This window comes from Berghia stephanieae, chromosome 6, assembly GCF_034508935.2.
Source record: "Berghia stephanieae isolate SIO BIC M18660-M18661 chromosome 6, UCSD_Bste_1.3, whole genome shotgun sequence".
Classification (NCBI taxonomy): domain Eukaryota; kingdom Metazoa; phylum Mollusca; class Gastropoda; order Nudibranchia; family Aeolidiidae; genus Berghia; species Berghia stephanieae.
The window spans coordinates 45,335,403-45,359,636 of NC_088365.1; the positions used below are offsets into that span (position 1 = coordinate 45,335,403).

The following is a 24,234-nucleotide window of genomic DNA, read 5'->3' on the forward strand; positions in this document are numbered from 1 at the left end:
GGGAAGACCTAAAGAAACCTGGCGAAGGGCAATGGAGAAAGAACTAAAGGAAGCGGGTCTGTCCTGGAATACAGCCACCGCAAAAGCAGTCGACCGCAAAAAAATAATTAAATTAAATGGAGATGTCTGGAGGATGCCCTGTGTGCCTCAAGGCCCGAAGATGATGTCTGGTGGATGCCTTATGTGCCCGAAGGCCCGAAGAACTTAAGAGGATTAAGTAAGTAAATAACGTACGATTACATCCAATCTGTTGTTTTATTGACTTTCAAATTTCCAAAACTGTCATTATTTTTCTTCTTTTTTTTCTGTTTTTTTTTCTTTTTAAAATTTTTTTTTTGTTGGTGTGTGCTTTCAATTGAAATATTCATAACGTTAGTGCTAAATAAAAATGAGTTACGTATAAAATACAAAATCCTGGTCTGATTCCCCAAATTGTAGACAGGCTTGTTATTGTCATGGGAAAACCATCATATCAACGGAATATGTTGTCCATTATCTACAAGTGCGGGGGTCCCGATAGCTCAATTGTTAGAGCACTAACTTCACACGCAAAGGGACCAAGATCGATCCCGGGTTCATGCAGTCGAGATATTTTCTGCTTTACAAGGGGTTCCGGGCTAACAGCAACATTTAACAAGTAGGACGGGACATGATGCCTGCTGGGCGATATTACAAACTTTTTTTCGGACAGAGGGACAACGATGTTAACGGCCAGGTACGGCCAGTACGGTGAGAGAATGTGAGTAAAGAGCCTTACCCAAGGACTCAACTATGCGCCGAGCGAGCGAGGCTCAAACCCAGGACCTTCTGATCCAAAGGGCGAGTGTCATACCACTAGACCACATAGCCGCACTGAACAGGCCTGCAAACATGTGCATGAAGGTTGAAGAATGAAACGGTGCTGCTATGAACTGTTAGGACAACTGGGAAAGAACTGGTTAATTTTAGTGATTCTCTCAAATGGAATGTTGTTGTAGTAGTAGTAGTAGTAGTAGTAGTAGTAGTAGTAGTAGTAGTAGTAGTAGTAGTAGTAGTAGTAGTAGGCCTTCAGAGCCACCAGCCCCATGGAGTTTATCCCGGTTTCTATAGCTTGAAACGGACAATAGCAAATGCTTGCTACCCTTTGGATAGGACGCAAAGTATCTATCGCAAAGTACGTCCGCCAGATCTAACAGACCCAGCTACCCAATCATTGCTGGGTGGACAGAAAAAATCTCGACTGCACCGAATCGATCTCGGTCCCTTTGCTTGTGAAGCGAGTGCTCTACCAACTGATTGGAATGTAGGACAAACAAACAAAAGTTTTAAAAAAAACGGCAACAACAAAACAAAACAAAACAAAATCTATTGTTGTGATTGCACAAGAGTGACTATCACGGCAACGGTCACAAATGCGATGACTTGGACTAGTGGTGTGGACGAGCGTGGTTTGACGCTATTAGTTGGATTTCCATTTCCGATGTATGGACGAAGAGCTGATTGGAGCGGGGAGATTAGGGTGGAAAGATAAAAAAAAAAGAAAAAACAATAATATGTGAATTAAATACTATGTATAGTTGTGTCTATCACTTGTAGAGATATCGTGGGAGGGGGGAGGGCGAGTTAAGATGGGATGAGGATGATGATGATAATGATGATGGTGATGATGATGATGATGCTGAGGCGGATGAGGAGGAGGAGGAGGAGAATATTAATAGTAGTAGTAATAGTAGTGGCAGTAGTAGTAGTAGTAGTAGTAGTAGTAGTAGTAGTAGTAGTAGTAGTAGTAGCAGTAGTAGTAGTAGTAGTAGCAACAGCAGAGGCTGTAATTATAATATTTGGAGCCGGTAGCGTAGGAGTGAAGCTGTTGCTTTGTGATCGGATGGTTATGGGTTGGAATTCATATTAACAAGATATGAAGTGAGTAGAAAAGTGCCAGAAGACAATAGAGAATAAAAAAATTTTCGCGGCGATGGTGGGGTTTGAACCTGCGACCTAATTGGTACGACAACTCCGCCTGGCAGGTGGCTCTACCGTGTGAGCTATCCACGAACACAAAAATATTCGTATCAAACCCAAGTCATTTCTAGATCCCTCTCTCACCCACTTCTGGAGACCGCCGATTCGTTCGCACACCACCATCGCGAAGTTATTTTGACCAGCAGTTAAGCTTAATAGCCAATATTCTCAACACAAACATATAACATAGAAACGATTGAGACATTGAGTATGCTCCGGTGTATGGGGTGAATTTTTAATTCAGAAAAGTGAGTGGAGCAGGCACTTATGTTGGTAACAACAAGATATGAAGTGAGTAGAAAAGTGCCAGAAGACAATAGAGAATAATTTTTTTATTATTAAATTGGAATTCTTTCTCATCATCATCATCATCATCATCATCATCATCATCATCATCATCATCATCATCATCATCATCATCATCATCATCACTATTACTATGACTAAAAGTACTACTACTACTACTACTACTACTACTACTACTACTACTACTACTACTACTACTACTACTACTATATTAATAATAATAATAATAATAATAATAATAATAATAATAATAATAATAATAATAATAATAATATAATAATAATAATATAAAACAACAACAAAAAACAACAACAAAAAACAATAATAATAATAATAATAATAATAATAATAATAACAACAACAACAACAACAACAATAACAACAACAATAATCTTAACAAACCAATACTTACAGCAAAGGTTTTTGGTACAGTGTTTATATTTTTCTGGGCAAGCTGAACAGGCCTTGCCTTTTTTATATGGATACTGCTGCAAGTAATTGCCTCTGCATGGTAGACAAATGGATGAGTAGGTGAATAGATGGGTTGGGAAGCTGAATACATAGTTTCATAGAATAGATAATACAGTGGAACTTCGGTATAACAGCGATGGCGGGTCCAGCCTAAAATCCCTGTTATAACCGAGTCCTGTTATAGCCGAAATTCAAGAGAAATAACCCAAATCACAATTTATAACGATGTAGCATAGGTAGTATGTAGCCTACACAGATACTCTCTCTCTCTCTCTCTCTCTCTCTCTCTCTCTCACCCCACACCTCACACACACACACACATACTTACAGAGAAAGATATATGTATGTATTATATATATATATATATATATATATATATATATATATATATATATATATATATATAGCATAATCTCTCTTTATCTCTATCTCTCTCTCTATCTCTATCTCTCACTAACACACACAAACACACACACACACAGAGAGAGAGAGAGAGAGAGAGAGAGAGAGAGAGAGAGAGAGAGAGAGAGAGAGAGAGAGAGAGAGAGAGGGAGTGAAAGTACTTTACGATAGACTAGCTTCCTATCAAAAGGGTAGCAAGCAAATTGCTATTGTCACGCTATAGAAACCGGGGTAAACCCCGGCTCCATGGACCCAATGTCTCTGAAAAGGACTACTTTCTTTTTTCCTTTCCAAAAATGGGAATAGGATTCAATAGTCTGATGTCACGTCCGCCCAGCAACTAGCACATTGGTTCTAAACAAAGAAAATCGGTTCCTTTTATTCTTCATGCTGGCTATAACTTTTTCACATGTCATGTGATCAGAATGTATAAAAGTCAAAATATGATCCGATTTATAATGTTTTTCTTCTCTGGATACACTTTTATGCTCGTCGGAGAAGTATTCCATAATTACGTCCGCCATTGTTCCGATAGTTTAGAACCAGTTACTAAGTTACTATAGTCACTACAAGGGAAGTGACGTCACGACTATTGAAGCCCATTGACGATGAGAACTCACGGAGGACCATATTCACAAACGACGAGATATCCCTTGTTGAAACTAGGCACGGACGTCAGACTATCACAATACTTCATGGCACAACCCACGGCTTCAGATTTCGCCCACACGACCTGGAACAAACGGCGCAAGACAAGAATAATAAGTAAATAATATTAAATAATATGGGGGGTCCCGGTAGCTCAATTGGTAGAGCATTCGCTTCACACGCAAAGTGAACCAAGATCAATCCCGGATGCAGTCGAGATTTTTTATGACCCCCCCCCCCCCCCCCCCCCAACCTGTCCACCCAGCAGTGAATTGGTAGCTGAGTCTATAAGATTTAGAAAGTACTTTGCGATAGACTGGCGTCCTATCCAAAGGATAGCTAACAACTGCTATCGTTTGTCTCGCACGATACAAACCGGGATAAACTCCGGCTCCGGCTCTAGCGGACGACTTAATATTATGTCAGTTTCCACACGAAATGCCTTGGGCTTGACCAGTTGACTGGCCTACTCTGTAAAAACAAACATACTCGTATTTTACAAATTTTGGCCAGAAAACGTGACCTTCAAATATCGATCGATTTAAATTACCCCTGTCTTAGCAAAATCTCTCAAACCCGGGATAAACTCCGGCTCCGGCTCCATGGCTCTAGCGGACGACTTAATATTATGTCAGTTTCCACACGAAATGCATTGGGCTTGACCAGTTGACTGGCCTACTCTGTAAAAACAAACATACTCGTATTTTACAAATTTTGGCCAGAAAACGTGACCTTCAAATATCGATCGATTTAAATGACCCCTGTCTTAGAAAAATCTCTCAAACCTGGGGCATGATGGAAGACTACTTCGTGAAGTCCCATGTTTGAGAGTTTTTGCCAAGATATGGGTCATCGTGCGACTATGTGGTCTTGTGGTATGACACTCGCTTTCGGATCGGAAGGTGCTGGGTTCGAGCCTCGCTCGCTAGGCGCATAGTTGAGTCCTTTAAAAAGGCTCTTTACTTACATTCTCTCGCCGTATTCATGTGTATAATGAGTACCTGGTCGTTAACAGCGTTGTCTCTGTTCGAAAAAAAATGTTATAACGCCTAACAGGCGTCATGTCCCTTCCTAAATGTTAAGTGTTGCTGATGGCCAAGGACCCCTTTGTAAAGCGCCTTGAACACGTTTAGTGGTTATTGCGCTATATAAAAGCTCGAGTATTTTTTTAAAAAATCAATCGATATTTGAAGGACGAGTTTTCTGGCCAAATTGTTTAATATGTGTTTTTCCAGAGTACGGCAGTAAACTGGTTAAAAGTGAAATATGACACAACCAGGGGCGTGGCTATATTGGTTGATTTGGTGCCGGGCACCGCATCCATCTTTTAAAAATGGATTACAGCATTTAAAAAATAATAACATGAGACTCTGATTTATTTGAGTAAATCTTTTCTTTAATTTTTGTTTGTTTCTTTCGTATTTACAATTATACAATATTTTAAGTGATTTTCTTCTGATTCTGGCACCACCCTATACTGTAAGCATGCCACGCCACTGGACACAACCATTCTTGCAATATCTGCCACTGTCTATGGTCAGATACTCATTTACACCTGAGTTGTGTTGGGTGATACTTTTATAACACATATAATAATGTCATACGACATACCCAAGAATAAAACGCTGAGATCATGTGGCGATGTGGTCTTGTGGTGTGACATGTGGGACGACCATATTATCTACCCCGGGAATATACTCATGTCATCGTCATCAACGTCTACATTCCACCATCATCAGACAACAACACAGCAAAAATATTTTGAGGAAAGAAATACAGCACATTCAGATTAAGTCACCCGACGCCGTATTGGTGGTCACTGGTGATTTTAACCAGTGTAACGATTTCACACTCTCGGGACTTTATCAATACGCGGACTGCGAGACAAGGGACAAAAAAACATTAGATTTATACCTGTGTAATGTTAACAATAGTTATGCATGTTTACCCCGTGCCCCATTAGGTTTATCTGACCACTGCATGCTCTTGCTACTCCCCACCTACCGCCTTGTTTTTAAACGTGTAAAACTAGTAAAGAAAAGCGTACAGATCTGGAACGGAAGTGTGTGTGAAGATTTGCGTGGTTGTTTTGAATGCACTGACTGGAATGTTTTTATCGAATAATGTGATAGTGTGGATGAGCTGAATGACTGTGTGAGTGAGTATTGAAAATTCTGTGAACAGCTGGTAATGTGTAAAAAAGAAATAAGATACTATCCTAACAACAAGCCTTGGATAGCAAAAGATCTAAACCTTTTATTGAACCAAAAGAAAACTCTCTTTACTAGTGGAAACAAAAAAGATCTTAAACAAAACAAAAAGAGATAAAGAGAGTAATATCTAGTTGCAGAAACAAGTACAAAAATAAAATTGAAAAATGCTTTTCTTCTGGAGATATAAAGGACACGTGGCGGGGGCTTAAAACTGCTGTTAACTATTATCCAAAGCCCACGATTATATCAGAAGATATCGAAATTGAAACTCTAAATAAATTTTATTCACGTTTCGAGACAGCAAACAAATTTGATATTGAAAATGAAAAACATAAATTAGACAGGGCTTTGGAAGATGAAATGACTATTGAGGTCAGTGAAGAAGAAACGAGACTCGTATTTTCGAAACTAAACGAGAGGAAGGCTGCTGGGCCGGATGGATTGAAAGGAAAATTATTAAAAGAATGAGCCCACCAGCCTTTTCCCATTTGTAAACATATTTTAACTGGCCAACACAGAAATTTATTTATGTTTAAACTTAAACGTTTATAATAATAATATGATCAAGAAAATCGTGTGATAACAAACTTAGTCACCAATTTGGCGGTATGAAAACAATAGCAATGATCAGAGAAAGGTCGATTCACTTTATTGGTCATAAACAACCAATTATGTTTGTCCGAGTGACGTGTGAAGGCGTGTCACAAATTCCATGTTTTGACTGGTCAAAAATCTACTGGTTAACTCTCTCCTTGCCTTACTGGCCATTTTCCGGATTTTCCCCGAAACAACACATCCAACCTACACAAATTTAGGTTTATTTCACTCCAAAAAGCTGTTCTTGCTAAACGAGATCTTCAACACAGTATTAATATACTTAAACTACAGCAAACATTTTTGTTCAAATATTATGATGTACAAAAGAAATCAGAATAGGAAAAATGTGACGATTTTCCTGTGGGTGGTAAGGAGGGGGTTAATTCGTCAAGAGTGCGTGAGTACGGACTTACCTGGGTATAGTGACCGCAGACCCTACCAGGCTTGCATTCCATGTCTGAGCTATACGTATAGTCTTTGATCTCATCATACCAAGACTGAACGACGCTGTCGACTCTCGCTGGTTCGTCTGGGAAGCGTGAATGGAGTAATATTTTTTTAAAGTTTTTATATAGCGCAATATCTATTAAAACGTGCTCAAACATGCGCTTCATAAAGGGTCCCTGACCAACAGCAACACGTAACATAAAGAACGAGACATGATGCCTGTTAAGCGATAATGCCATTTTTTCAGACAGAGACAACGCTGTTAACGCCCAGGTACTCATTTTACACATGAGTACAGTGAGAGAATGTGAGTAAAGAGCCTTTTCCAAGGACTCATCTATGTGCCGAGTGAGGCTCGAACCCAGGACCTTCCGATCCGAAAGCGAGTGTCATACCACTAGATCACTATAAGCACCTTTGCAGTCATAATCATCATCATTATCATCATCATCATCATCATCATCATCATCATCATCATCATCGTCATAACTTATTTATCCTCTTGCAGCTTCAGCTGCACAGAAGGCCGAGAAAGTAGACATTCAGAGCCATTCGGCCCATGGAGCCGGAGTTTATCCCGGTTCTATAGCGTGAAACGGACAATAGCGAATTGTTACCCTTTGGATAGGACGCTAGTCTATCGCAAAGTACTTTCCGGCAGATTAAACAAGCCTGGCTACCCAATCGCTGATCAATTTTTCGACTGCACCCAGGATTGATCTCGGTCCCTTTACGCGTGAAGCGAAAGCTCTACCAACCGAGATTTCGGAACCCCCGATTGTCATAATCATCATCGTTATTATCACCATCATCTTTTTGGGGGGTTGTCGTCGCCCTGTTTTTTCTTTTTGTTTTTTCTTGTGTTTGTCTTTTTAGATTTGTTTGTTTGTTTGTATGTTTGTTTGTCTGTTTGTTTGTTTGATTGTTGGGTTTTTTTTTTTGTTTTTGTTGTTGTTTTGTTTTTATCTTGTCTTTTATTAATGTGTCTTGTTATTTGTTTTACTCCATGGTTTTCTTCAATTTCTTTTCTCTTTTTCTTTAGGGTGGGAGGTATTTCTTTTTTTTTTTTTTTTTTTTTTGCGTTTTGTTTTAGTTGTGTTTCCTTTGTTCTGTCTTTTTTTTTTTTTTTGGTTTCATTTTTTTTTTTTAATTTGGTTGCTTTTTTTTTTTTGGGGGGGGGTTGTTTTTTTTTGTTTTTTTTTTTTTTTTTTTTTTTTTTTTTTTGTTTTGTTTTGGTTAGTTTCAGGTTTCAGGAAATGAGTTAACGAAGTCTGTCCGAGGTGTGCGTGAGACTTACTTGTTGCCACATAAAGGTTTTGGCCTATGCCACGAAAGCGTCCAACGATCCGCTTCTCCTTAGGGTGGTTAAAGTCACATCTGTCCGCCCAACGCTGGGCTTCCTCCTGTAGCTCATCGTCCCATTCCTGGTTGTAATAATAATAATAATAATAATAATAATAATAATATAATAATAATAATAATAATAAATAATAATAAAGAAGAAGAAGAAGAAGAAGAAGAAGAAGAAGAAGAAGAAGAAGAAGAAGAAGAAGAAGAAGAAGTGATTGGGTAGCTAGGTATTTTATATCTGGCGGAAAGTACTTTGCGATAGACTAGTGTCCTATCCAAAGGGTAGCAAGCAATTGCTTTTGTCTGTTTAACGTGATAGAAACCGGGATAAACTCCGGCTCCATGGGCCTTATTGGCTCTGAAGGACTACCGTATACTAAACATGCCCAAAGCGCTTTACAAGAGGTCCCTAGCAAACAGTAACACTAAAAATGTAGGACGAGACATGACACCTGTTAGACTATATTAATACCACTTTTAACGCCAATGTACTCATTTTATATCTGAGTGCGGTGAGAGAATGTGAGTAAAGAGCCTTTTCCAATGGAATCAACTATTCACCGGGGCTCGGGGCTCGAATCCAGAACCTGCTTATCCGAATGCGAATGTCATACCACAATACCACATAGCCCCACGCGGAAAAAAGAATCCTTTAAAAAATAAATATGATCTTTTAAATACGAGGGATGCGTTTGTTTCCGGATTTATTCCCTCGATCAGTTTGATTGAGTAATAATTACAAAGGCCAAACTAAGTGGTGACAGTCCTCTCATCGCTGTCGCTTGTTGTTATCTATGGTTGGGGAACAAGAAAAGTGTGATGTCAGAATACTGGTTCCAATGATTCAACCGTCGTGATGTCACTTCCCTCGTAATGACGATTGTGTTGAGAATATCGGTTATTAAGCTTAACCGCTGGCCAACTAACTTCGCGGCGTTTGTGTGTGTTGAACCCTAGACCTGAAGTAGTCGGGGAGAGAGACTGCTTTAGTTTGAAGCGACTTTTAAGTGGGGCCGTGGATAGCTCATATGGTAGAGTCACGATCTCCCCAGCTAGACGGTGTTGTCGTACCAGTAAGGTCGCGGGTTCGAGCCCCCATTGCCGCTGCGAAGTTTTTATTCTATGCTGTCTTCTGGCATTTTCCTACTCACTTCATTTCTTGTTATTATCAACATAAGTGCCTGCTCCACTCACTTTTCTGAATTAAAAATTACGCATAGTAACTTAGTAACCGGTTCTAAACTATTGGATTTTTTTTTTAATGAAAAAGAGGGAGGATGGAAGATCCCGATATATGGACGACCCGTATCTTAGATCCCACGATTTAAAATTATTAGCATCTCCTAAAACTAAACTTCAATATTTTGGCGATAGGTCTCTTATGAAATTCGGATCCACGATTTGAAATGAACTCAATAGACATTTTAAAAAAAACAAACAAAAAAAAAACATGAAAACATATGTTTTCAGAAAATATTTACTTAATTGAATTTTAAATGTATTGCATGTGACTTTTGTATTGATGATGTTTTTGATGCCCGTTTTATGCTCTTTCTTATTTTGATATCGGTTGATTGGGCTTGCAATATTAGGCTTTTAACGAAATCGGGTCGAACGAGACGCCGAACGCCGAACCCGAACGGATATAGCCTTCTCACGTGACCATGAACGAGATCTGGATAGTGAAGACTCTCAAGCGGTATGCAGCATCGGATCTAAGGTCACGTGATAGAGGATAGCTTGGGTTGCTGTTGGCTTGTGTTAGGGGAGGGGCAAGGTCAGTGTCATTCAATAGTATATAATTGTGCATGTGGCGCTCTATACAGAGAGAAAATTATAAATTGATTACGTGCGAAGGTGGGGGGAGGGGGGGTTGACCCACAAACGATCGAGGTGTTTGGCTTCGGGTAGACCATAATACGAAATCAAAGAGAAAAGGCCGCTGGTACTTGGATGGTGGAAATGGTTGGGGGGTGGGGGGGGGGGGGGGTAGTGACGATCAGCATGGGATGTATATATTAACATTAATAATATAGGCAATAGATGACCAGGGATGTGTATTGTTTGTGTATTGTTTGTATATGTTTGTGTGTGTGTTTGTGTGTGTGTGTGTGTACGCGCGTGTGTGTGAAAGAGATTACACAAAAATACCTTTCTCGTGAGCTTCCAAATGATTACGTATACGATAAATTTGAAAACCACATTGTTGAATCAGCTTGCAAAAAGGAGAACATTTATCTTTGTTTCACAAAAATAGGTTTAGAAATAAAAATAAATTGTAGTAGATTGATTTAGAAAAAAATATTGCTCAATTTTTTAAATTTAATGATACAGTTTCTTTATTTTCCGGTCGGTTTTCTTGATTTATATCTCATTTTTCAATTCTCAATGCGACGAGCACACTGATGTATCTCGTGTGATTCAAAAGCGTTGTTTGTTTTATATATATATGGGGTGAATTTTTAATTCAGAAAAGTGAGTGGAGCAGGCACTTATGTTGGTAACAACAAGATATGAAGTGAGTAGAAAAGTGCCAGAAGACAATAGAGAATAAAAATTATTTTCGCGGCGGTGGTGGGGTTTGAACCTGCGACCTTATTGGTACGACAACTCCGCCTGGCAGGTGAGAGCGTGGCTCTACCGTGTGAGCTATCCACGAACACAAAAATATTCGTTTCAAACCCAAAGTCATTTCTAGTTCCCTCTCTCACCCACTTCTTGAGATCGCCGATTCGTTCGCCACCATCGCGAAGTAATTTTGACCAGCAGTTAAGCTTAATAGCCAATATTCTCATCACAAACATATAACATAGAAACGATTGAGACATTGAGTATGCTCCGGTGTATGGGGTGAATTTTTAATTCAGAAAAGTGAGTGGAGCAGGCACTTATGTTGGTAACAACAAGATATGAAGTGAGTAGAAAAGTGCCAGAAGACAATAGAGAATAAAAATTATTTTCGCGGCGGTGGTGGGGTTTGAACCTGCGACCTTATTGGTACGACAACTCCGCCTGGCAGGTGAGAGCGTGGCTCTACCGTGTGAGCTATCCACGAACACAAAAATATTCGTTTCAAACCCAAAGTCATTTCTAGATCCCTCTCTCACCCACTTCTTGAGATCGCCGATTCGTTCGCCACCATCGCGAAGTAATTTTGACCAGCAGTTAAGCTTAATAGCCAATATTCTCATCACAAACATATAACATAGAAACGATTGAGACATTGAGTATGCTCCGGTGTATGGGGTGAATTTTTAATTCAGAAAAGTGAGTGGAGCAGGCACTTATGTTGGTAACAACAAGATATGAAGTGAGTAGAAAAGTGCCAGAAGACAATAGAGAATAAAAATTATTTTCGCGGCGGTGGTGGGGTTTGAACCTGCGACCTTATTGGTACGACAACTCCGCCTGGCAGGTGAGAGCGTGGCTCTACCGTGTGAGCTATCCACGAACACAAAAATATTCGTTTCAAACCAAAGTCATTTCTAGATCCCTCTCTCACCCACTTCTTGAGATCGCCGATTCGTTCGCCACCATCGCGAAGTAATTTTGACCAGCAGTTAAGCTTAATAGCCAATATTCTCATCACAAACATATAACATAGAAACGATTGAGACATTGAGTATGCTCCGGTGTATGGGGTGAATTTTTAATTCAGAAAAGTGAGTGGAGCAGGCACTTATGTTGGTAACAACAAGATATGAAGTGAGTAGAAAAGTGCCAGAAGACAATAGAGAATAAAAATTATTTTCGCGGCGGTGGTGGGGTTTGAACCTGCGACCTTATTGGTACGACAACTCCGCCTGGCAGGTGAGAGCGTGGCTCTACCGTGTGAGCTATCCACGAACACAAAAATATTCGTTTCAAACCCAAAGTCATTTCTAGATCCCTCTCTCACCCACTTCTTGAGATCGCCGATTCGTTCGCCACCATCGCGAAGTAATTTTGACCAGCAGTTAAGCTTAATAACCAATATTCTCATCACAAACATATAACATAGAAACGATTGAGACATTGAGTATGCTCCGGTGTATGGGGTGAATTTTTAATTCAGAAAAGTGAGTGGAGCAGGCACTTATGTTGGTAACAACAAGATATGAAGTGAGTAGAAAAGTGCCAGAAGACAATAGAGAATAAAAATTATTTTCGCGGCGGTGGTGGGGTTTGAACCTGCGACCTTATTGGTACGACAACTCCGCCTGGCAGGTGAGAGCGTGGCTCTACCGTGTGAGCTATCCACGAACACAAAAATATTCGTTTCAAACCCAAAGTCATTTCTAGATCCCTCTCTCACCCACTTCTTGAGATCGCCGATTCGTTCGCCACCATCGCGAAGTAATTTTGACCAGCAGTTAAGCTTAATAGCCAATTTCTCATCACAAACATACAAACATAACAATAACCGGAATCGATATGTCCGCAGCCTTTGATACGATCGACAGAGGAAAACTTTTGGAGATATTAACAGAAATAGTAGACGAAGACGAGCTCCGAATAATCCGATTTCTTCTCAGCAACACAAAGATACAACCAAGGATATACGGGGCCACAAAACAGACGCAGTTCGAAAGTAACATCGGGACCCCCAAGGAGATAGTCTGAGCCCGATTCTGTTCACAATATACTTAGAACACGCTCTGAAAGAAGTTCGAAAAGTCATTCCAAAACCAACGACTCATATTGAGAATGCAATCCCTAGAGAAATCGCCTATGCAGATGATGTCGATTTTATTGGATCAACACCAGCAAATATAGACATCATACAAAATACCCTCATGAAATATAACCTCCAAGTCAATGCCAATAAAACCGAATTTACAACAATATCGAGGAACAAAGAGGAATGGAAAAGAACAAAGAAAGTCGGCTCACTAATTGGAGACACCGAGGATGTACAAAGAAGAAAACAGCTATCAAACGCCGCACTCAGTAAACTCACCAATGTATGGATTAGAGGTGACAAAATAAAGAGAAAAACCAAACTGAAACTGTACCATGCTCTTGTAAAACCGGTACTTCTGTATAACTGCGGCACTTGGGCGTTGACAAAATCCGAAGAAGAACATCTGGATGCCTTCCATCGCACACAGCTAAGAAGGGTACTGGACATCAAATACCCCAAAAAGATCTCAAATGAATCACTCTATAAGATCACAAAAGAAAGACCAATCTCCCTTGACATTTTACAACAACGATGGCAACTTTTCGGTCACATACTACGCAGGGACAAAAACATACCAGCAAACCAAGCCATGTCGGGATACTTCCAAAAACACGGGAACCTTTTCAGAGGAAGACAGATCACAACACTCCCCGTGATCCTAAACAAAAACCTCACAACACTTGGACAAAGCATTAGTCTCATAACGGCAGGGGACCTTGAAAATCTGAGAACCCTAGCAGAGGACCGGCAATATTGGAGACACCTCACACAGGAAATACTGGAAACAGCCAAGGCGACCCGATCTTTCGGTCGAGACGCGAAAGGCATCTAAGTCAAGTAAGTCAAACATATAACATAGAAACGATTGAGACATTGAGTATGCTCCGGTGTATGGGGTGAATTTTTAATTCAGAAAAGTGAGTGGAGCAGGCACTTATGTTGGTAACAACAAGATATGAAGTGAGTAGAAAAGTGCCAGAAGACAATAGAGAATAAAAATTATTTTCGCGGCGGTGGTGGGGTTTGAACCTGCGACCTTATTGGTACGACAACTCCGCCTGGCAGGTGAGAGCGTGGCTCTACCGTGTGAGCTATCCACGAACACAAAAATATTCGTTTCAAACCCAAAGTCATTTCAAGATCCCTCTCTCACCCACTTCTTGAGATCGCCGATTCGTTCGCCACCATCGCGAAGTAATTTTGACCAGCAGTTAAGCTTAATAGCCAATATTCTCATCACAAACATATAACATAGAAACGATTGAGACATTGAGTATGCTCCGGTGTATGGGGTGAATTTTTAATTCAGAAAAGTGAGTGGAGCAGGCACTTATGTTGGTAACAACAAGATATGAAGTGAGTAGAAAAGTGCCAGAAGACAATAGAGAATAAAAATTATTTTCGCGGCGGTGGTGGGGTTTGAACCTGCGACCTTATTGGTACGACAACTCCGCCTGGCAGGTGAGAGCGTGGCTCTACCGTATGAGCTATCCACGAACACAAAAATATTCGTTTCAAACCCAAAGTCATTTCTAGATCCCTCTCTCACCCACTTCTTGAGATCGCCGATTTTGGTGTTCGTGGATAGCTCACACGGTAGAGCCACGCTCTCACCTGCCAGGCGGAGTTGTCGTACCAATAAGGTCGCAGGTTCAAACCCCACCACCGCCGCGAAAATAATTTTTATTCTCTATTGTCTTCTGGCACTTTTCTACTCACTTCATATCTTGTTGTTACCAACATAAGTGCCTGCTCCACTCACTTTTCTGAATTAAAAATTCACCCCATACACCGGAGCATACTCAATGTCTCAATCGTTTCTATGTTATATGTTTGTGATGAGAATATTGGCTATTAAGCTTAACTGCTGGTCAAAATTACTTCGCGATGGTGGCGAACGAATCGGCGATCTCAAGAAGTGGGTGAGAGAGGGATCTAGAAATGACTTTGGGTTTGAAACGAATATTTTTGTGTTCGTGGATAGCTCACACGGTAGAGCCACGCTCTCACCTGCCAGGCGGAGTTGTCGTACCAATAAGGTCGCAGGTTCAAACCCCGCGAAAATAATTTTTATTCTCTATTGTCTTCTGGCACTTTTCTACTCACTTCATATCTTGTTGTTACCAACATAAGTGCCTGCTCCACCCACTTTTCTGAATTAAAAATTCACCCCATACACCGGAGTATACTCAATGTCTCAATCGTTTCTATGTTATATGTTTGTGATGAGAATATTGGCTATTAAGCTTAACTGCTGGTCAAAATTACTTCGCGATGGTGGCGAACGAATCGGCGATCTCAAGAAGTGGGTGAGAGAGGGATCTAGAAATGACTTTGGGTTTGAAACGAATATTTTTGTGTTCGTGGATAGCTCACACGGTAGAGCCACGCTCTCACCTGCCAGGCGGAGTTGTCGTACCAATAAGGTCGCAGGTTCAAACCCCACCACCGCCGCGAAAATAATTTTTATTCTCTATTGTCTTCTGGCACTTTTCTACTCACTTCATATCTTGTTGTTACCAACATAAGTGCCTGCTCCACTCACTTTTCTGAATTAAAAATTCACCCCATACACCGGACCATACTCAATGTCTCAATCGTTTCTATGTTATATGTTTGTGATGAGAATATTGGCTATTAAGCTTAACTGCTGGTCAAAATTACTTCGCGATGGTGGCGAACGAATCGGCGATCTCAAGAAGTGGGTGAGAGAGGGATCTAGAAATGACTTTGGGTTTGAAACGAATATTTTTGTGTTCATGGATAGCTCACACGGTAGAGCCACGCTCTCACCTGCCAGGCGGAGTTGTCGTACCAATAAGGTCGCAGGTTCAAACCCCACCACCGCCGCGAAAATAATTTTTATTCTCTATTGTCTTCTGGCACTTTTCTACTCACTTCATATCTTGTTGTTACCAACATAAGTGCCTGCTCCACTCACTTTTCTGAATTAAAAATTCACCCATACACCGGAGCATACTCAATGTCTCAATCGTTTCTATGTTATATGTTTGTGATGAGAATATTGGCTATTAAGCTTAACTGCTGGTCAAAATTACTTCGCGATGGTGGCGAACGAATCGGCGATCTCAAGAAGTGGGTGAGAGAGGGATCTAGAAATGACTTTGGGTTTGAAACGAATATTTTTGTGTTCGTGGATAGCTCACACGGTAGAGCCACGCTCTCACCTGCCAGGCGGAGTTGTCGTACCAATAAGGTCGCAGGTTCAAACCCCACAACCGCCGCGAAAATAATTTTTATTCTCTATTGTCTTCTGGCACTTTTCTACTCACTTCATATCTTGTTGTTACCAACATAAGTGCCTGCTCCACTCACTTTTCTGAATTAAAAATTCACCCCATACACCGGAGCATACTCAATGTCTCAATCGTTTCTATGTTATATGTTTGTGATGAGAATATTGGCTATTAAGCTTAACTGCTGGTCAAAATTACTTCGCGATGGTGGCGAACGAATCGGCGATCTCAAGAAGTGGGTGAGAGAGGGATCTAGAAATGACTTTGGGTTTGAAACGAATATTTTTGTGTTCGTGGATAGCTCACACGGTAGAGCCACGCTCTCACCTGCCAGGCGGAGTTGTCGTACCAATAAGGTCGCAGGTCCAAACCCCACCACCGCCGCGAAAATAATTTTTATTCTCTATTGTCTTCTGGCACTTTTCTACTCACTTCATATCTTGTTGTTACCAACATAAGTGCCTGCTCCACTCACTTTTCTGAATTAAAAATTCACCCCATACACCGGAGCATACTCAATGTCTCAATCGTTTCTATGTTATATGTTTGTGATGAGAATATTGGCTATTAAGCTTAACTGCTGGTCAAAATTACTTCGCGATGGTGGCGAACGAATCGGCGATCTCAAGAAGTGGGTGAGAGAGGGATCTAGAAATGACTTTGGGTTTGAAACGAATATTTTTGTGTTCATGGATAGCTCACACGGTAGAGCCACGCTCTCACCTGCCAGGCGGAGTTGTCGTACCAATAAGGTCGCAGGTTCAAACCCCACCACCGCCGCGAAAATAATTTTTATTCTCTATTGTCTTCTGGCACTTTTCTACTCACTTCATATCTTGTTGTTACCAACATAAGTGCCTGCTCCACTCACTTTTCTGAATTAAAAATTCACCCCATACACCGGAGCATACTCAATGTCTCAATCGTTTCTATGTTATATGTTTGTGATGAGAATATTGGCTATTAAGCTTAACTGCTGGTCAAAATTACTTCGCGATGGTGGCGAACGAATCGGCGATCTCAAGAAGTGGGTGAGAGAGGGATCTAGAAATGACTTTGGGTTTGAAACGAATATTTTTGTGTTCGTGGATAGCTCACACGGTAGAGCCACGCTCTCACCTGCCAGGCGGAGTTGTCGTACCAATAAGGTCGCAGGTTCAAACCCCACAACCGCCGCGAAAATAATTTTTATTCTCTATTGTCTTCTGGCACTTTTCTACTCACTTCATATCTTGTTGTTACCAACATAAGTGCCTGCTCCACTCACTTTTCTGAATTAAAAATTCACCCCATACACCGGAGCATACTCAATGTCTCAATCGTTTCTATGTTATATGTTTGTGATGAGAATATTGGCTATTAAGCTTAACTGCTGGTCAAAATTACTTCGCGATGGTGGCGAACGAATCGGCGATCTCAAGAAGTGGGTGAGAGAGGGATCTAGAAATGACTTTGAGTTTGAAACGAATATTTTTGTGTTCGTGGATAGCTCACACGGTAGAGCCACGCTCTCACCTGCCAGGCGGAGTTGTCGTACCAATAAGGTCGCAGGTCCAAACCCCACCACCGCCGCGAAAATAATTTTTATTCTCTATTGTCTTCTGGCACTTTTCTACTCACTTCATATCTTGTTGTTACCAACATAAGTGCCTGCTCCACTCACTTTTCTGAATTAAAAATTCACCCCATACACCGGAGCATACTCAATGTCTCAATCGTTTCTATGTTATATGTTTGTGATGAGAATATTGGCTATTAAGCTTAACTGCTGGTCAAAATTACTTCGCGATGGTGGCGAACGAATCGGCGATCTCAAGAAGTGGGTGAGAGAGGGATCTAGAAATGACTTTGGGTTTGAAACGAATATTTTTGTGTTCGTGGATAGCTCACACGGTAGAGCCACGCTCTCACCTGCCAGGCGGAGTTGTCGTACCAATAAGGTCGCAGGTTCAAACCCCACCACCGCCGCGAAAATAATTTTTATTCTCTATTGTCTTCTGGCACTCACTTCATATCTTGTTGTTACCAACATAAGTGCCTGCTCCACTCACTTTTCTGAATACAATATATTTATCCAGTCCTCTGGAGGACCGGTTTCCCACTTCCAACAAAAAAAATAGGATTCAATAGTCTGATGTCACGTCCGCCCAGCAACCATCAGCTTGGTTCTCAACAAAGAAAATCGGTACTTTTTATTCTTCATGCTCGCTAGAACTTTTTCACATGTCATGTGATCAGAATGTATAAAAATCAAAACGTGATCAGATTTATAATGTTGTTCTCCTCTGGATACACTTTTATGCTCGTCGGAGAAGTATTTCATAAGGGCGTCCATCCGCCATTGTTCCGATAGTTTAGAACCATTTACTGAGATACTATGCGTCATTACGAGGGAAGTGACGTCACAAGTGATGAACCCTTATTTTGTTCTATCTACTTTATAGATACCGTATGCGCTTGGCTAAGAAGCTCACAAAATTGCCATCCGGAAGTATAATGGACCCATACACAAAACTCTGTGTAACCATGAACATTTATAGTCTGGATAATACAGTTAAATGAGAATTACTCATAATAAACGTGGATGGCAACAAAACAATTTTTTTTAAAAAACTAAGACCTGAGTGATGTCAACTTTATGCTATCTATACTGACCAACATCACCATATCGGCAGCATTCTTGGTTATCCCTCTCAGCTCGTTGTGCTTGTCCAGCATCATCTTGTTCTCCTCAGCCGTGAAAGGACTATTTCGGCCATCGTCTTTAAATTCTCTTTTGATTCTTCGAAGAGCATCTACTTTCACGCTAGGGGAGCCTGGCTTGATGGAATAGTAACACGGTTGCTCCTCTGGTAATAAATAAATAATGAACGTGCATATAATTCAACTTACAAGTTGGAAATAAAATAATGATACAATTAGAAAAAAAACAAAACAAACCAACGTATCTTTTTAAAAATATTCCCATGGAATAATAAGAAACAAAAATAAAAATAGTCCTCCAGAGTCATTCAGCAATCGCTTGCTATCCTTTTGATAGGACGCTAGTCTATTACAAAAAACGTTCCCCCAGATCTAACAGACCCAGCTACCCAATCACTGCTGAGTGGACAGGGTGGGGGGGGGGGGGGGGATCAGAAAATAAAAATCTTGACTGCACCCGGGATCAATCTCGGTCCCTTTACACTTTACATACAAAGCGAGTGCTCTACCAACTGAGCTATCAGGACCCCTTATGGAATAATATAAGATTCTTACATTCCTACGTTTGGAATTTCGAACAAGTTCCAAATGCCACTGCGAGAACTTGGGTACGAGCATTGGTGACGAGTTCAAATTTTCAAACACGAGAGTTCAAGAATACTTTTATATTTGTCATTTATGGACGACAAAGATCTATTGTTATTATTATTATGATTAAATTTTTATTATTATTATTATTATTATTATTATTATTATTATTATTAGTTAGTAGTAGTAGTAGTAGTAGTAGTAGTTAGTAGTAGTAGTAGTAGTATAGTATATATATATTATTATTATTATTATTATTATTATTATTATTATTATTATTATTATTATTATTGTTTATTAATCTATTCATGTATTTATTTATTTATTTCGATTGGTTTTCTAATTTCACCAGTTGACCTTGGCTATCATGTAGTCTAGTGATATGACACTCGCTCGGCTCATAGTTGGATCCTTGGAAAAGGCTCTTTACATTCTATCACGCTAACAGGCGGCGGAGGAGGAGGAGGAGGGGGAGAAGAAGAAGAGAAAAAAGAAGAAGAAGAAGAAGAAGAAGAAGAAGAAGAAGAAGAAGAAGAAGAAGAAGAAGAAGAAGAAGAAGAAGAAGAAGAAGAAGAAGAAGAAGAAGAAGAAGAAGGAGACGAAGAAGAAGAAGAAGAAGAAGAAGAAGAAGAAGAAGAAAGAAGAAGAAGAAGAAGAAGAAGAAGAAGAAGAAAAAGGAGGAGGAGGAGGAGGAGGAGGAGGAGGAGGAGGAGGAGGATGGTGAAAAAGATGATGATGATGATGATGATGATGATGATGATGATGATGATGATGACGATGATGATGATGATGGTGATAATGACCTTGAACTTGAACCTACCACAAGCAGAGTTACTGGCCTGTGCCAAGCAACACCAGCCCATTACTACACACGCCAATAACGTGATCACGTGACACGACCAGGAAGACCGAAATGGTAGGAAGACTTGCATTTTGACACTGGGGTCTTGTGTTTCTTTGGTCCGTTTTAACTGCTTTCCACTGTAATTTCCACTGTTGCTATTGTTATTGCTGCTGTTGTCGCTGTTGTTGTTGCTGCTGTTGTTGTAGAAGATGATATTGTTTATCCCCTGGTCCAGATGTTTTTGTTATTTTTACTAATGTTGTGGTTGCTTTGATCTTCATATATCATTGGGCTTGTTGTTGCCGTTGTCGCTGCTCATGTTGTTATTAATTTTGCTGTAGTTGTTGTTGTAGTGGTAGGTTGTTTTGGTGTGTTGTTTTTTGTTTTTTTTTTTTTGGGGGGGGGGGTGGTTTTTTTAAAGATTTTTTGGGGATGTCTTATTTTTCCTGATGTTTTCCTGATGATGTTGTTGGTCTTGGACTGTTGTAGATGATGTTTCTTGTTCTGTTTGATGCTGTTCCTGATGTAACCCTCAGGTCTCAGCAATTTTCACTCTGGAATAGATTGTCGAGATTACGATTATGCTTTCAGTTTGTTTTTTTTTTTTTTTTTCTTTCTCTGGTGACAAAGTCAGGGACAGCCCCCAAAAAAGTATTATTTGCCCTAAAATTCATATCTTAAAAGTTGTATATTTATATAGCACTTATCCACAGTAAACAACATACTCAAAGGGCTTTAGAACTTTTTGTTTTTGTTAGTTTTTAAGGGTTTTGCGGCGCTTGCAACACATTTAGGTTATATTAGCGCCAGTAAAAAGGAAGAAAATGGGAAAGTAAAATGTTCTAGAATTACAATTAAAACACATAGGAAAGGGGAAGACAAAGGGGAATTAGTTCAAACAGGAAACGGGTGTAGATTTCAAGAGCACACCATCAAAGTACTTAGTTTGAGATCACCTTAAAGTCTCATCCGGACACAAGCACAAAATCTAACAAAGAGGAAGACACTCAAATACTTACATTATACATAATACAAGAATAACAAATATAATAATACATAACGGAGAGATGATTTACAAGGAAAAAATATCATCTACCAAAACAATAACTATGCATTTGACTGTTTCCCTCCCAGCCAGGCCAGGACATAACCAAGTAATCTCATTCCAAGACAAAGACAGAAAGCATGTTGGAAAACAGACATAATGGGATAGAAGACACAGTATCTACCTCCCTGCATAGGAAGAAGCATACAGCACAGCCTATTACACAATTTTCGTACAAAGACAGCTAATTTTACACAGAATAATAATAGTTCAGATAGGATGAGAACAATGTAAGTAAAATGCATTTTTAAAGTTATCATTGAGGTCGAACTCTCGAATCTAATTTTATAGTTAATAGAATAAAAGTTGGTTTTTATATAACGCTTCAAACGTGGGCCCAGCAATACTTAACTATTACTACCACTACTACTACTACTACTACTTCAACTACTCATACTACTACTACTACTACTACTACTACTACTACTACTACTACTACTACTCCTCCTCCTCCTCCTACTACTACTACTACTACTACTACTACTACTACTACTACTACTACTACTACTACCACTACTACTATAACTACTACTACTATACTACTACTATCTTCATCTGCCAACTGGAACATCTATCCACTTCAATATTGGATAAAATTACTGAAGCGTATCCTACATCGGAGTAAACAGTAATTATTACTAATTGAATCGCGAGACTCTGTTCTTTGCATCGCTGAGTGACAAGATGAAAGAGGGGGAAAAACAATAATAAAGGTAAACTTAGGCTTAAAGCTTTTATATATAGCGCAAAATCCACTAACCTTGTTCAAGGCGCTTTACAAGGGATCCTTAACCAACAGCAACACTTATCATGTAGGACAAGACATGTCACCTGTTAGGCGATATTACATTTTTTTTTAAAATTCAGCTTTTATATAACGCCATATCCTCTCTACGTGCTCAGGGCCCTTTACAAGGGGTCAATGACCAACAGCAACACACAACATTTAAAACGAGACATGACACTTGTCAGGCGATATTATAATTTTTTTCGGACAGAGACATCGCTGTTAACGGCCAGGTACTCATTTTACGATGAGAGAATGTGAGTAAAGGGCCTTTTCCAAGGACTCAACAATGCGCCGCTCGGGACTGGAACCCAGGACCTTCCGATCCGAACGCGAGTGCCATTCATACTACTAAACCACATCGATTACCCTATCATTTAATCGAATAGTGCCCCAATAGCTCAGTTCGTAGACCAGTTAGCTTCAAGTAAGGAGATCGTCATTTCCAGGACTGATTTCAGTCAAGGCCTTTACCAGTGCTGCCTTCATGATATTTCAAAAATTCGCTGTTTCCAATGGAAAAAATGTAAAAGTTACTGTAAATAGCTTTAGAAATAAACAATTTGCCCCATTACGATTTAAACATGCTCCAAAGTATTGAATATAGGCTCTAAGAAACTAGACTTTCCTTCTCAACAAGATTTATAGAGTTAAAGATACATACCTATGCAGCTCTGTGGCTGGAGACAAAAATTCGAATTTCTACGAATTTTTCGTAGTATTAGGCAGGTCTGCTGTTACTAAACCCTCTGTCCATTTCATTTCATCGTTTTTTTTTTTTTTTCAAAATATCTTTTTAATATCATACTAGCGGAGAACCTGCAATATTTGAGGGGAAACAAAATGCTGATTCGAATAGGCAATCGTCTATTTTAATTATTGTACTACTGTTTTCTGGGAATCTTTTGAGCCATTACGTCCAAAATTAGTCCGGAAATTATAAAGTCTATATGTGCGCGCAAATGAATCTGGCAACAGGGCGGCCAGATGGCGATATCAAACGTCAAAGGAGCGATCATTATGCCCTAGCAGATTTTATAAATAATAATTTGAGTCAATGGGTGATAGAATTACCCTTGATTTTTAAAAAAAAAGTTTTCAAGTTAACCATATATGAATCTGTAAAAAGAATAGTTTTATAATTTTTAGAGTTGCCAGTAATTCAGTGCTCGTTGACAAAAATTCAGATGGACTATACGGAACAATTTTGACTCCCAAACCTTTTTTTTTAAAGAATAGATTATGGAGCCTGAAGGTTTAACCGTAGTTAACACGAATGTGAAGAAATACTAAGCTGCAAATAGTAACACGAAGCAAATGTTTGTTAACGCTTTGGGTTTACTATTGCTCAAAATTGTATATCTTAACCAAAGGGTAATAAGCAATTATGTACTTGCAACCGATTGAAGTTATGGAAACCGAGATAATTTGGCTATTTGTTTCTCTATAAGACTGCATTTTTGTTTAAATAAAGCGAGAGTATTAAAACATCTCCCCCCCCCCTACCTACGTACCTACATATCTATCTATCTATCTATCTATCTATCTATCTATCTATCTATCTACATACCTATCTACCTATCTATATATCTATTTATCTCTCTATCTATCTACCTACCTACCTACCTACATATCTATCTATCTATCTCACTAGCTAGCTATTTTTACATATCTATCTGCTTATTGATCTATCTATCTATATATCTACCCACCTACCTATCTATCTATTTATCTATTTATCTATCTGTCTATCTATCTATCTATCTATCTATCTATCTATCTATCTATCTATCTATCTATCTATCTATCTATCTATCTATCTATCTATCTATCTATATTATTTATTCATCTATAT

At 39.6% G+C, this 24,234-nt stretch overlaps 1 protein-coding gene across 4 annotated transcripts in view; it reads right to left on the reverse strand.

Moving 5' to 3' along the window:
* Positions 1-288: 288 nt before the first annotated feature.
* LOC144975108 (cysteine-rich venom protein TEL1-like) overlaps positions 289-24,234 on the reverse strand; it is a 31,493-nt gene continuing 7,547 nt past the window's right edge. For 3 of the 4 annotated variants that reach the window (XM_078918841.1, XM_078918838.1, XM_078918839.1), the window contains exons 2-8: positions 20,464-21,041; positions 19,008-19,201; positions 8,380-8,506; positions 7,049-7,164; positions 3,798-3,910; positions 2,717-2,808; positions 289-1,475 (exon numbers count right to left, since the gene is read on the reverse strand). In XM_078918841.1, the coding sequence (XP_078774967.1) occupies positions 1,345-1,475; positions 2,717-2,808; positions 3,798-3,910; positions 7,049-7,164; positions 8,380-8,506; positions 19,008-19,201; positions 20,464-20,575 (885 nt within the window). In that variant the 5' untranslated portion in view covers positions 20,576-21,041 and the 3' untranslated portion in view covers positions 289-1,344. Of the gene's footprint in view, positions 1,476-2,716; positions 2,809-3,797; positions 3,911-7,048; positions 7,165-8,379; positions 8,507-19,007; positions 19,202-20,463; positions 21,042-22,352; positions 22,424-24,234 lie in introns of those variants that run through there. The other variant, XM_078918842.1, reaches the window with a different exon arrangement.